The sequence below is a fragment of the Epinephelus moara genome, chromosome 10, assembly GCF_006386435.1.
Source record: "Epinephelus moara isolate mb chromosome 10, YSFRI_EMoa_1.0, whole genome shotgun sequence".
Taxonomy (NCBI): domain Eukaryota; kingdom Metazoa; phylum Chordata; class Actinopteri; order Perciformes; family Serranidae; genus Epinephelus; species Epinephelus moara.
Window position 1 is genome coordinate 28,792,238 of NC_065515.1, and position 15,044 is coordinate 28,807,281.

Sequence of the window (15,044 nt, forward strand, 5' to 3'; positions counted from 1 at the left end):
ATTAAAATGCAAATAGGATGATTGATGATTAATTTTATTTATGAGTCAAATAATGCAGCCACATTCTTAAAATGAAAAAGCATTTCTGCAAATACATTTTAATTTAAATATTAGTCACGATTCGCTTCCATAAGGAAGTGTCTTAAAGCTGGTGTTTAAAGCAAAAGCTTCTACACCTAGTATTGAATACATTTCATTTTGCTTGTTTAATAGTTTTTTCCTGTGTCACTCCACTTTATTGCACATAACTTTATTGACTGAAATGTAAGGACAGAAAACATTTTTGGAGAGATGGGGATTAATGCCAAGTACATAGGCGTAGGATTGGGTAGGGACGGTAGGGACACGTCCCTACCAATATTCAGCCCCTTCTGTATTGTCCCTACCAATATAAACACTGGCTGTCGGCGTCCGCTCAATATGGTACACAAAGGGTTAACAATCGTTGGTGTCTACCATACATCCCGCCTCTAACCTAGTATTGCTCATCGTTTGGCTCTACCGTTATTTTGGTAACGTGTGATTGGTCCTCCCCAGCGCCACTCTCTCCACTGACTTTGTGGGTGCGCGTCACCATACAGCTCACGGCAGTTCGTGAGGGAAGGACACATACACGCGCGTCACCGTTAGCGCTCCACAGCGGAGCGCTGAGTGTGAACGCTGAGTCGGTTGGTTCAGTAAATAAGCTAAACAAACACCTGTTGATGTTAGGCTAACTGAATGGCATTCCTTGGCAACTCTTTGCTAGATAATGAGATGCTAACGAGCTAATACTAGCTGAGCTAAGTTTGGCAACGATTAGATCAATATTATATGCCAGAGAACATGAAATTCCACTTCACATGCTCCATCAGCAATCATAGATGTCATGTAGTGATGACACAGTTCAAATTAATGTTTGTAGTAAGATGACATGATAGAAACAGTCTGAATAGATAAAGTGTAAACACTATAAGTAGGCCTAATAGCTCCTTCAGTGACAGTCTAAAGCATCCATGGTGTGTGAAGGGGAGACTTAGGAGAATAGAGATCCACTGCTCCCAGTAAAAACACCCAGTAAAAACACCAACACTGAGTCATATTCATGTAGGCTAATAGCTATTGGGTGTAAGTGCAACATTTTGCACACAGTTGTATTATAATGGTTTTGGAGCATTTACATTTTTGTTGATTTATTTTATTTATGTTTAACATGATGAAGCTGACTAACTTGTGTTGACATTATGGCTGTTCTTTAGACTATATACGTTCAGATGTTGTTTAATCAATTACATAATTGTAAAACATACAGTATGTTTTCCTCAGGCTACAACAATCAAAATCTATGACTGTTGCATCTCAAATTGTCCCACTGTTCACATGTCTTGCATCAATATATTTTTTGTCAGATGACAAGTAGTAGAGAGACTGGAGGAGATGGAGGAGGAGAGGCAGGAAGAGAGACAGAAGGAAATGGAAGAGAGACAGGAGGAGATAGAGGAGAGACAGGAGCCTCACAGGTGAGATTGAATCGTGAAGGATATATGTTGATAGTGAGATTCAGCATTGTGACTAGGGGTAAGTAAAAATATTGATTCATGCATAATATATGTTTTTACCCGATATCAATATCAATTCGGATCACTATTACCAACCCAACTGCAGACCGCAGGCTGGTACTGAAGTTAAGCCCCTTCGGAGTATACTGTTATTGTTATTATTATAGTTTACCCTGGGAAGCACATACGGACAGATGTGGTGAAGTTATCAGTGTATATTCATGTAACTGATAACATTAGAGAATACATTAACCAAGACATTATTGTATTTAGTGTAGATATCTAAATATGCATTATAAAGCAGTGATCAGTGATCAGAGAGACAAGAGGAGGAGACAGAGGGAGGGCAACAAGATAGATGATGGAAATGAAGAGGTTAAGAGATAAATATCTCATCTCAAGAAAAGGTGATCTGGGAGCTTCTTGACCTCAGCAGCTCTGAGCTCAGTTCCACAATCACTTCCTCTGATGATGGTGGAGACACTGGAAGCAGCTGACCTCTGTATCTCTCCCCTCAACACCTCCTGCAGGTCAATGCCTGTTACTCCCCAGGCCATATTCATCAGAACACTGCTGTGCTGCCTCACTCTTCTCACTGTGACCCTCAATTTATTGGTTATCATCTCAATCTCCAACTTCAGGCACAGACATTTTTTTCTCATAATATAACAGCTGTTACTGTGTATGAGTTGAATTCATTGATAGATTCTGTGTTTATTAGATATTGTATGCTAAAAAAGATGTCAGTACTTTCACTTGTTCAGTATGCTTTTCTGTTTGAATTCGTCACTATAACAGTAATCATGATGAACAATTTCTTAATAATACCATCAAACTCCTTTAGTAGTTAGTTCGGATAATGTGGATCTGATTGATTTTTTATTTTTTTTTTGTCATTTACTTTTTATTGAGTTTTCATTTAAGGTAATCATACAAATGAAAAGAGACACACCCTAACAAGGAAGGGGAGAAAACAATAAACTAAACAACATAAGAACAAACAACCTGGGGAGGATCTGGAAGGTCTATGTTTTGTATATCTGGCATTGTACTTGAACATTCATGTGCACTTATATCTTTTGTTTCTTAGAATAGAATTAATAGTTGGCACTTCCGTTTTCAGCCACTTTTTAGTCAAGGCATTTTTACAAGCAACCAATAACACTCTAATCAGATAGTTATCTGGCTTTGCCCAGCGAAGCTCTTCTAGATCACCAAGGTACATGGTTTTGAAATTGAGTTTGACCTTCTTCTTAAAGAAGACAGGACACCGTGGACAGCTCTCCAAAATGGAGCCACAGAGGGGCAATTCCAGAAAATACGAAAGTGGTTAGCTACTACATTGCCACATGATCTCCAGCAAGCTGTCTGATTGTAATAGCCAGTCTTTTGCGCTGGAGTAGAGAAGAATCGAGACATGTTCTTCCAACTAAATTCTCTCCAGAAGAGAGAACTTGTCGTTTGCCATTGCTGTTTGCAGATCCTGTTCCATTCTTCCTGTGTTATTGTAATATTGCCCTCTGCTTCCCATCTTGCTTTGACAGCCAAAGTTTGTAAAGCTACATATAATTTAGATATTATTTTTTTATATTTGGCATGTCTATAGGCCTTTTGAAAAATGTCAAGTATTTCATGTCCCATTTTAATTTGGTTATCCTTTAGAAATTTCTTTCCAATAAAGTCTCTGATTTGTAGATATCTGAAATGGTCCTGATTTTGAAGCTTGGATCTGATTGATTTTATAGAGATTTATTTTGCATGTGGGCTATAAATATAATTTGTCTTCATTCTCACAATTATCAGTGTGATCGGAACTAATTTTCACTGAGTATGAGGCTCTCATCATAATCTCCCTCTCCAGGCAGCTCCACACCCCCACCAATCTCATCCTCCTCTCTCTGGCTGTGTCTGACTTGTTTGTGGGCCTCGCAGTGATGCCACCTGCAATCATCAGCCTGCAGTCCTGTGGGTTTCTGGGTAAAATCACATGTGCTTTTTTGTACCTGTTGGGCTTCATCCTTACCTCTGCTTCTGTTGGGAACATGGTGCTCATATCAGTGGACCGTTATGTGGCTATTTGTGACCCTCTGCGCTATTCCTCCATAATAACACTAAGCAGAGTTAAAATCTGTGTGTCTCTGTGTTGGTTATGTGCTGTTATCTACAACCTTATAATTCTTAAAGATCACTTTTCACAAATAGATTTGTCTAACTCCTGTGCTCAAGAATGTGTAGTTGTTATAAATTACATTTCAGGGCCAGTAGACTTGCTTCTGACCTTTCTTGGCCCTGTTACTGTGATCATAGTTCTCTATATGAGAGTGTTTGTGGTGGCTGTGTCACAAGCACGAATCATGCGGTCTCAAATTTCAACTACTAAATCAAATACTGTGGCTGTTAAGAAATCTGAGATGAGGGCTGCTAGAACTCTAGGTATTACTCTTCTTGTGTTTATACTTTGTCTCTGTCCATATTACATTCATTCTCTAGCAGGACAGGACACCACAGGTAGTATAGCTTTATCAGCTCAGAATTGGCTGTTCTATTGTAACTCCATGTTTAATCCTCTGATCTATGCCTTTTTCTACCCCTGGTTTAGAAAAGCGGTTAAAGTCATTGTCAGCCTTCAGATACTGCAGGAAGGTTCCCGTGAGGCCAAGATCATGTAGAGAGAATATGGAGTTTTTTTCCTATCTTTATTCAAGAGAGTGGTATATCAATTTGAGAGCATTATTTATTGATTTTACGTTCAGATATTGTAATATTGTGGTGGTTCGTGTTTGTGCATTTCCGACCTGTGCCAACAAAATGAGGAGGTACATTTCGAGCAGCTGTCATAGACTTTGTTGGCTATGGACGTGCTTAAGTTTTGGCTAGTTGCGCTACAAATTGATTCAATTTCAACTGAATTCAATTTTATCTATAAAGCCGAAAACCACAATTCGCCTCAGAGGGCTTTACAGCATATGACATCCCTCTATCCTTTGGACCCTCACAGCGGATAAGGAAAAACTGCCCCCAAAAAACCCTTTAATGGGGAAAAAATGGTAGAAACCTCAGAAAGAGCAAAACTCCTATCCATACACTGCACATGAAGACCTGCAAGTCTGCAGTGACCATAGGAATGACTTACACCTGTCAAAGAGAATAAATCTGGAGCTTATTTTCCTAAAGAAAACTACTGTTCCAAGAGTGAATTTATCTGCTGCAGACGAGTGGAGGCAAGGTAATGCTATTAGCTTAAGTTACTATGTTGACATTGCATAATGTTACACATGAAAGCACAGCAGGAGAACAGCATAGCAATCAATTAATAAACAATTAGGAGGCCGCAAAATATCAACTGATTCAGCACTGATGACAACAAATCTATCATATAGACTGGTTACCCATTTTCATCAGCTGGCATTCAAGTGATATCAACAAGCTGACACTATCTGTGCCACAGTGTGTGTGCGTGGTGGAAAAATATATTTATGCTTCAGTATTATACAACCTGTTATTTATTTTTATTAAATTTTATGCCAACATTTGCCCTTTCTATACATCAAAATACTGTGATGGTCCATCCATGTGTTCTCTGTCTTTGTTTACCCAGAGACTGGGTGGGTCATCAGCAGAGTTGGGTAAGGGTTACTTTAAAAGTAATCAAAGTACTTTACTGCGTTACTTTTTTTTTTTAAGTAACCAGTTACTTTACTGCATTACTCCCTGAGTAAAGTAACTCAAGTAGGCCTACTTTTAAAGTACTTCCAACGTTACTCCCTGAGAAAAGTAACTCAAGCACTTTTAAAGTACTTTTGAGTATTCTACATTTCCTATTGGGCAATGGACCACAAGGCGCTAAGCCTACATTATTTTGTCTCCAAAATTAAAGTTATGGACCACTTGCCCTTCACTGAGATCCAATTCTCCCATCACAGCCGTCACTTTGACCAGTTGAAACACAGAACTATCTGCTGCCATAGACAACTGTATGACAACAACACCCTAGCGTTTTTTAAAGATACTTTTTTTTGGGTGTTTTGCCTTTAATGGACAGGATAGTGTGTGAAATGTGGGAAAGAGAGAGTCGGGGGGACGACATGCAGCAAAGGGTTACAAGCTGGAGTCGAACTCGCGTCCATTGCAGCGACGCATCACCTCTAGACATTGGGCGCCGGCGCTATCCACTACGCTACCGACACCCCACCCCAGTGTTTTTAATATTTCCTCTAGGGATGTTACCACACAGAGTAAAAGGGGGAAATGATGGTGTGAAACAGCAGAGGCACTTTGTCAACCCGGTGAGTACTGTCATTAGCATCAAGCTAGCAAACAATGTTATTTCTTCATAACGGAGACGGACATAAAGTAATAACATTACAAATAGTGGCGAGGCTTTTACTCACCACAACTGCAGAGGCTACCAGCTTCATGTGAAACAGACTACAATATAGACGGTCCGATATTATTAATCCCTCTGTGTTTTTATAGCCTGGACACTCCTGCGCTCTCCGCGCCGGTTAAACATTGACTGCACTCGTCTGTTCCCGTCAGTACTCGTTTTTTCACTTCAACAGGTCATTTTAAACATGGGTAAGTCCATATTTTCATTGTTTTTTATAACGTAATAAGTTAATGACAATTTGTCATTGCATGTCCATGTATTGAGCGTGTTGGATAAACACTGAATGAATAGGGCATATTGTTCTGACCATTTTATTTATGTAGTTATGTCTGTAGACACGGTGACACAAAATTAAAATTGTAATGAAGTGATTAGGGTATTGAAAAATGTGTTCGGTTATGCACTGTTGTGTTATTTTAAATTATAAACACGGTATTTTCTCCTCACATTCCTCAGTGCGTGCTGTTGTAGAGAGAAGGAGAGTCCTTGCTCTCTACTTGTTGCAGCGGCGGCTCCGATGATGGAGGAGGCGAATGTGGGTCCACCCAATCAACCAAAGAAGGAAGGATCATGGTGTTTTTCATCACCTTGTGTCCAAACTACGCCTGGACAGTGGTCGCCATGTCGAGTATTTCAGGATGGAGGTCGAAAAAACGGAACAAATATTTATAGACGGACAAGCAACATCATAATTAAACATGCTTTTATTTTTTAAATTTATTTTATTTTGTCTTTTCTGTGTCCGACTTCCTGTTTGGTACGATCCGCTCTATCCAGCTTAACAGAAGCGTTCGCGGCTCGCGTGAAAAATGGACCAGACGCCAAACTGAAGCGCTGCAGTGTGCGAGCCTCCACAGGCACTCCGCTCTGCTCAGCGGCCTGTGTGGACAGTCAGGTAGGTTAACACGGGTGCTGATTGAAAACTGCCTCCGCTGCTGGGCGCTGCGCTTTGGTTCCACGTCCGGTGTGTCCACGCCATTCCTTTTCATCCGCTCCTGTTGTCTTTATAAAGTTAACACATCGCGCCGTCATTTCAAACTCAACACTTCCTAAATTTCTTTCAGATTAAAAGCCCCGTATAACCTCGGCTGAGAGAATCCCTCCATTTTCTAAATAGGATTTTATTGTGAAACATTTGTAGGAACTTGGTTGTGAAGGATACAGTAGTTTGAATGTTTCCGTACGGCACTTCAAATGCTCCTGCCATCTGCTGACGCTGGTGACTACACCAACATTTCGGCTGGCACATGAACAGACACAGTGACTCAGATTATAGTGAAAGTAATAAAAATACAAAATACAAGGACAAGAATAACCTGATGACATCACACACGCCATGAAAGACGACCGGGGATAATTGGTGAGTACCATCGTGTAGTGTGTCATGTCTGTCAGCCAAGTCACGGCACGATTTTATGACTCCGCAATTGTGTAATGTGACATAGTGACTTTTAGAACGGGCAGAAAAGTCGTGTAGTGTGTACCAGGCATAATGCAAGTCCTCCTGAGTCTGACCTGTCTGTCAGCGAGTCTTCCTCCACCTTTTTTTAGACTCCACCGTAGACAACGGCAGCATTTCTGCGACCACGTAGCTAGCCACAAGCTTCATGGCTTCTTTCAGACTGATAGGTTTAACGTTATCTCCGTTATTAGAACCAAAAGACAGTCGTTGTTGTTTCGGAGCTGAAGGACCAGCATTCTAAAAGTAACGGAAGTAACTGATGGCTTGTTTTAAAATGTACTCAAGTATTTGATTACTTAAACAGCAAATGTAGTAACTAACGCGTTAGGTTACTCGTTACTGCAAAAAGTAATCAATGTACTCTAACGAGTTACTTTGTAACGCGTTATACTCAGGACCAACTGCCTTTTCACTCTTCATCCTCTTCAATGCCCTCCTCACTTCATTCTTAATAATCTTTGCTACTTCCTGCTCCACAATGGTCACTTCTTCTACTCTTTGTTCTCTTTCATTTTCCTCATTCATCAACTCTTCAAAGTACTCTTTCCATCTTCCCATCACACTTGTGGCACCTGTCAATACATTCCCATCTCTATACTTAATCACCATAACCTGCTGCAAGTCCCTCCCATCTCTATCTCTCTGCCTTGCCAACCTGTATAAATCAGTCTCTCCCTCTTTACTGTCCAACCTATTGTAGCCGGGTGGGAAAAAGTAGCTGGTTACTAACGCCACCAGAGGGCACTGTCTCATGTGGGGGAACTGTTTTAGAGAGTGGTCCGGAAAACGGAAGTCGCCATCTTGTTTACTGCGGTGCGGACACGCTACGTTTCCCGATGTTTATGGACTGTTTTGGAAGGTAAATATGTTATAAGATGTGACTGTGACATGAAATACCAAGTGATACACGTTCAAAAGTAATGTATGTCTACAGACTGTAAAATGTTGTATGCTAATGAATCTGTATGTTAGATGCTGACAGATAAACAGGCTGTGTCTCATGATAGCCTTGAGAGAAACCCGTTGGATGTCATGAAGTTAACGTTCCGCCGTTAACACTGTTTGTGCTCCGGAACAGATGCACACGTTAGTATGCTTTATAATTCTGCACATTCATTGTAATATTTTGACCTGTGAATGTAAGACTGTTAACTGAATATGTGAACTTGTTGTGTTATAGGGTCAAGAGAACCACTATAGTTATTTTTGCACTCTGTTGCCAGCCTGAACTATTCAGTTGTATTTTTGATAGTAGTCTGCAGAGATATATTTTTTTGTATACTTTTGTACTAGACTGGAAGACTCATTTTGCACACTTGTGTACTAGCATCCTGATTTCAGTTGTCCACCTTGGAGAGGGGTTAGGCGCCAGTAGCTTAGGGTTATCAGTATCGCTACTGTGTGAATGTAACAGATTAATTTAGGCAGGTCTAAAGGGTTACGTAGTACAGAGCAGAGTGTTAGGGGTTACTGGTTTTTGTTTATCTATGGGGACTGCAGATACAGCAGAGAACAGTCCTTTCAGTGTCCCACTTCTTCTTAGCTAACCTCTTACTCTGTATACACTCCTGCACTTCCTCATTCCACCACCACGTCTCCACATCTCCTTTCCTTCCAGATGACACACCAAGTACTCTCCCACCTGTCTCTCTGATAACATTAGCTGTAGTTGTCCAGTCATTTGGAAGCACCTCCTGGCCACCCAGAGCCTGTCTCAACTCCTCCCTGAAAACCACACAATCCACTTCCTTTTTCAGCTTCCACCACTTTGTCCTACGCTCTGCCTTTGTCCTCTTCATCTTCCTCACCACCAGTCATCCTACACACCACCATCCTATGCTGTCTGGCTACACTCTCACCTACCACGACGTTGCAGTCACTGACCTCCTTCAGATTACACCTTCTACACAAGATGTAGTCCACCTGTGTGGTCCGACCTCCGCTCTTATAAGTCACCCTATGTTCCTGCTTCTTCTGGAAGAAAGTTTTCACTACAGCCATTTCCATCCTTTTTGCAAAGTCTACCACCATCTGTCCTTCTGCATTCCTATCCTGGAAACCGAACTTGCCCATCACTTCCTCATCACCTCTGTTCCCTGCCCCGAAATGTCCATTGAAGTCTGCACCAATCGCCACTCTCTCACCTCTAGGGATATTCTGCATCACTCCATCAAACTCACTCCAGAATTTCTCCTTCTCTTCTAACTCACATCCTCCCTGTGGGGCATAACCACTAACAACATTGACCATCACACCTTCAGTTTTTAGCTTCAGACTCATCACCCTATCTGACACTCTTTTCACCTCCATAACATTCCTAACAAACTCCTCCTTCAAGATAACTTGTACTCCATTTCTCTTGCCATCCACACCATGATTAAACAGCTTGAACCCTGCTCCAAAGCTTCTAGCCTTGGTACCTTTCCACCTGGTCCCCTGAACACATAGTATATCCACCTTTCTCCTCTGCTTCATGTCAGCCAATTCTCAGCACCGGCACCATGTGGGTCAACAGCACCAGTGGCGGTCGTTGTTAACCTGGGCTTCGACGGATCCGGTATGGAAGTCATATTCGTGATTCGCATGTTTGATTTGGCATAAGTTTTATGTTGGATGCCCTTCCTGACACAACCCTCTGCATTTATCCGGGCTTGGGACCCACCCAATGAGAACACTGGCTTGTCCCCCTTGGGGCTGCATTAGGGTTTTATGTGACCAATACCCAATATACAGAAGTCACATATAGTGTATTTGAAGTCTAAACTGGACATAAGGTAAGATACGGACCCTGGTTTTGTGACAGCACTGATTTGTTGCCATCATGGAAAAAAAATAAAAAATCACCTCCTTTTGTCATTTTTCAAAAGAAGAATCTTGTTAATCCAGGATATTTTTCTCATTCTAAAAAGATACTGACATTTCTTTCATTATAAAAACTTATTGCGTAATAAAAATGCGTGGGTGATGTTGACAACATCTTAGCCCAAGCCAGGATGGCTCTACTCTGATCTGCTGACCGGTACGCTGTGGTTGTTAACTGCCACTGCACCAAGTTCCCCACGTTCTCAGTGGGCCAGAGGGTGTGGTTTTCCACTTGGGACCTACCCTTGCGGGTAGAGTACAAAGGTTGACCCTTTCCATGCGGATCCACCTGACGTTCCATGTCTTAAAGGTCAAGCTAGTTTAAGACAGTCCACTGATTCCTGTTGCTCTGCCTCCACCGCTGCCCCAATTCATCGATGGAGGTCCTGCCTACACAGTTCCCCATCTACTTCATTCCTGTCGCCACAGGAGAGGCCTGCAATACCTGGCTGACTGGGAGGGAGCGGTCGTAAGCAACGCCAGATCTTTGTCACCACCTGTGGGTGGAGCCCCCATTCTCCTAGGTTTGGGCCTACCCTGGACAGACAGTCTGCCTGATTCTCCAGCCAAGGCACCTCACTGCTTTGAGGGACAGAAGGCATGAATTAGGTCACACCTACAGCTCATGCACAGGTCAGCAAAAGCAAGGGGAACCAAGGCCTCCCTGCCTGTTGATGTAAGTTGATGCAACTGTACTGTCCATCCTCAGCAGCACATGGTGACCTTGGAGGTGAGACAGGAATTTCTGTAGAGTGAGTTGGGCTACCCTCTACTCTACTCTAGCACATTGATATGCTGGGAAGCCCACCTGCTGCCCCTTTTCCTGCATCCTCTTGCACTGTTCCCCAGCCTACCAGCTATGCCTCTGATGACACCAGTTCAATTAGGAGAGAGAGATGAATGAAGTAAAAATAAATTTTAGCACAGAATATAAGTGGCGGCACGGTGCTGTGGTGGTTAGCACTCTCGCCTCACAGCAAGAGGGTTGCCGTTTCGATCCCGGGCGTGGGAGCCCTTCTGTGTGGAGTTTGCATGTTCTCCCCGTGTCAGCGTGGGCTCTCTCCGGGCACTCCGGCTTCCTCCCACAGTCCAAAGACATGCAGATTGGGGACTAGGTTAATTGGTAACTCTAAATTGTCCATGGGTGTGAATGTGAACGTGAATGGTTGTTTGTCTCTATGTGTCAGCCCTGCGATAGTCTGGCGAACTGTCCAGGGTGTACCCTGCCTCTCGCCCGATGTCAGCTGGGATAGGCTCCAGCCCCCCCGCGACCCTCAAGAGGATGAAGCGGTTAGAAGATGAATGAATGAATGAATGAATGAATGAATATAAGTGAACAGATTAACTTATTATTTGTGTTGGTTAAGGTTTAACAGAAGACTTTTGCATGTGGGCACCAGAGTGACATCTGAGCAGCAGCAAGATAAATCCTTCCATGAAGTCCAGACATTGGTGGTGGTGGTGGAGGGTGATGACTCTGAGGCTAATGACAGATGAGGCGAATGAGGCTGATGAATCTGTGAAGATTAGGTGGTGAAGGGGAGGTGGAGGTTACGCAGGACCGCAGCATTAAAGACCTACTGTTAATCAGCTGTTCGGACAGCTGATTCACGATTAACAGTAGTTAGAATAGAATAGAAGACTTTATTGTCATTGTACATTGCACAACGAAATTACGTGTAGTACCCTCGGCAAGATAACAACACAATAAAAAGGACAGACAGTATATAAATATAAATATAAAAAGACGTCAGTAAGGTATATAAAAACAATAAAGTGCGTGAGAGATATAGCAGCAGTATAAAAACTTTGATAAAAGAGGCAGCAGGCAGTGTAAAAACAGCAGCAAGGTGAGGTAAAGTGCAAAGGTGCAGTTCAAAGTGCAAAGGTCAGTTCCTCAGTTTGGGGCTGGTGTGTATGTGAGTGTAGGGGGGTTGATGGAGGCCACAGCCCTGGGGAAAAAGCTGTTCCTCAGTCTATTTGTCCTTGCTTTGAGGGCCCTGTACCTCCGTCCTGAGGGCAGGGGAGAGAACAGTCTGTGACCCGGGTGGGTGGGATCTGTGGCGATGCTGCTGGCCTTCCTCTGGAGGCGGCCAGCGTACACAGAGTCCAGGTCTGGGAGAGGACTTCCCACAATCCTCTGGGCTGTTCCTACCACCCGGGCCAAGTCCTTTCTGTCTTGTGCCGTGCAGCTGCTGTACCAAACGGTCATACCAAGACAGAGGATGCTCTCGATGGTGCTTCTGCAAAAGTTTGTCATTAGCCTGGAGGAGAGTCCGGCCTTCCTGAGCTTCCTCAGAAAGAAGAGTCTTTGCTGAGCCTTCTTTACTAAGGGCGTGGTGTTCAGAGCCCAGGTGAGGTCAGCTGTGATGTGGATTCCCAGGAACTTGATGTTGTGAACACGTGTGCTGTTCTTCTGGTCGTCCTGTAGTCTACAATGACCTTTTTTGTGTTGGCGGTGCTCAGGACCAGGTTGTTGTCCGAGCACCACCGGGCCAAGTTCACGATTAACCGTAGTTCACAATTAACAGTACAATGACAGCTAGAAATAGAGAGTGAGCATGTGTGCAAGGGGTGAATGGCATAAATTATGACAGATAAATTACAGGCCTGAGCATGAAAAAGATTAGTCTTCCTGACCGAACTTTGACTAGAGCTTTATTTACCAATGGGTCAGCGGACCCAGCCTGCTCCCCCTGGTGAGATTGCTCGGGCATCCACACCATCGAAGGGCCAGTCACAGCCTGTGAGTGACCTGTACCCTGGCCTGCAGATGTGTCTGTGGGTGCAGTCCCTGGCTGAGGAGGTATCCTTGTACTGGGAACATGTACAGGAGGGCCAGTGGAAGTATTTGAACCATTGCAGCCATGAACCCTAAGAGCCACAGGCACAGTCTCCAGGTGACCCTTACCCCCAGACAAAAATGTCATAGGCAGGCCCTGAAAGCCTCCTGTCTCTCCTCAGTAAGAGACACAGTGATGTTTCAGGAGACTATAATCTTCTGTCTGGGCATATAACAGCAAATCATTCAGATAATTTGGAATTTGAGTCCTTTTTGTCACAGAGGCCCAAGAACTGTACCCATGCACCTGCTGGAGGTGTGAGAGGCCAGCAAGATCCCGAAGGGGAGAACACAGAATTTGAAGATCCTCTTTTGCAGGTAAATCGTAGGAATTCCCTGTGACCCTCCTAGATGGGAATCAGAAAGTAGGTATCCCTGAGGTCTATGGTGGCAAACCAATTCACCCTGGGCATTGTCAACATTTTGAACTTCAGGAGATGGAGAGACCAGTTAAGGCCCCCCAGACTGAGAATTGTCCCTCATCTCCCATCTTTTTTCGGGAGGGGGAAACAGTGGCAATAGAACCCAGCCCGCTGATTCTCTGGCTCTACCTGACTGCTCTTTTCATCAGCAGGATAAAAGCCTCTGCCCCTGTGCTGCAGGTCTGTCACTGACAAAACCTTCACTGATCTTGACATGGGGGATTAGAGAAAACTGAAGCCCCCTGGATCATGGTTGAGACCGCCCAGGGGTCCACACTTGTTCAGAGATGGAAGGAATATGGTATTAAGCTGTTTCTCTTCTCATGATACTAGTGAATCCAAATTATCAAGGGGAATATGAATGGAGCCCTGTAACAGGAAATTCTTGAAAAAACTCCTTCTGACATCAGCCAGGACAAAGAGGATGAGACACAGATGGACGTACCAACAGGACAATGATCCAAAACATACTGCAAAGGAGACTGTCAAGTGGTTGCTATAACTGCATGTGTAACTAGATGCAGGAATGTCCTAACCGTAGATGCATGAATGTCTAGTGCATGAATGTCCTTTTAAATATTTGCTATTAATTTAGTTTTAAAAATGTCTTTATATATTTTGTTTCTGGCTTTAACATCTAGCCCAGGGACTGCAGCTAAAAACTAGCAACTTTGCTAACACTGGCATACTTACAGTTCTATGCATGTTTTACTGTCTATGACTGTAGATTAGTATGCATTGTCCTTGCTCAAGTAAACTCAATAAAGTAAAGTAAAGTTGCAAAAGATGAGGATAAAGGTGCTGGGTTGGCCCAGTCAATCACCAGACTGAAACCTTAGAGAACATTTGTTGATGGAAATGAAGATCAAGATTCATCATCAGGCCCCCTGCTGTCAGTGTGGAAGACTGCGCCAAAATATCACCTGAACACTGTGAGACATGAGTTACTTTGTGCAGGAAGTGTCTTGAAGCTGGTGTTTCAAGCAAAAGCTTCTACACCAAGTATTGAATAAATTTCATTTTGCTTGTTTAATATTTTTTTCCTGTGTCACTCCACTTTAATGTACATAACTTTATTTATTGATTGAAATGTTGTAAGGACAGAAAACATTTTTGGAGAGATGGGGATTAATGCACAGTAGATGGTAATAGTCTGAAAGAGGGAGGGAGACATAGCAAAAACAAAATGGGATGAGGGAGTGAATGATGTAATGGAGGGGATGATGATCAGGAGTTAGAGGGAAAAAACAAGCTGAGGGGAAAAAGTGCATAGAGAAAGACACGAGGAGGAGACAGAGGGAGGGCAACAAGATACACTGAACAAAAATATAAATGCAACACTTTTGTTTTTGCTCCCATTTTTCATGAGCTGAACTCAAAGATCTAAAACATTTTCTATATACACAAAAGACCATTTCCCTCAAATATTGTTCACAAATCTGCCTAAATCTGTGTTAGTGAGCACTTCTCCTTTGCCGAGATAATCCATCCCACCTCACAGGTGTGGCATATCAAGATGCTGATTAGA

At 43.0% G+C, this 15,044-nt stretch overlaps 1 protein-coding gene across 1 annotated transcript; it reads left to right on the forward strand.

Moving 5' to 3' along the window:
• Positions 1-2,009: 2,009 nt before the first annotated feature.
• Positions 2,010-4,207, forward strand: LOC126396929 (trace amine-associated receptor 8a-like). The gene is made up of 2 exons (XM_050055306.1): positions 2,010-2,179; positions 3,400-4,207. Exons 1-2 carry the CDS (start codon positions 2,010-2,012, stop codon positions 4,205-4,207), a joined length of 978 nt encoding a protein of 325 aa, XP_049911263.1.
• The last annotated feature ends 10,837 nt before the right edge of the window (positions 4,208-15,044 follow it).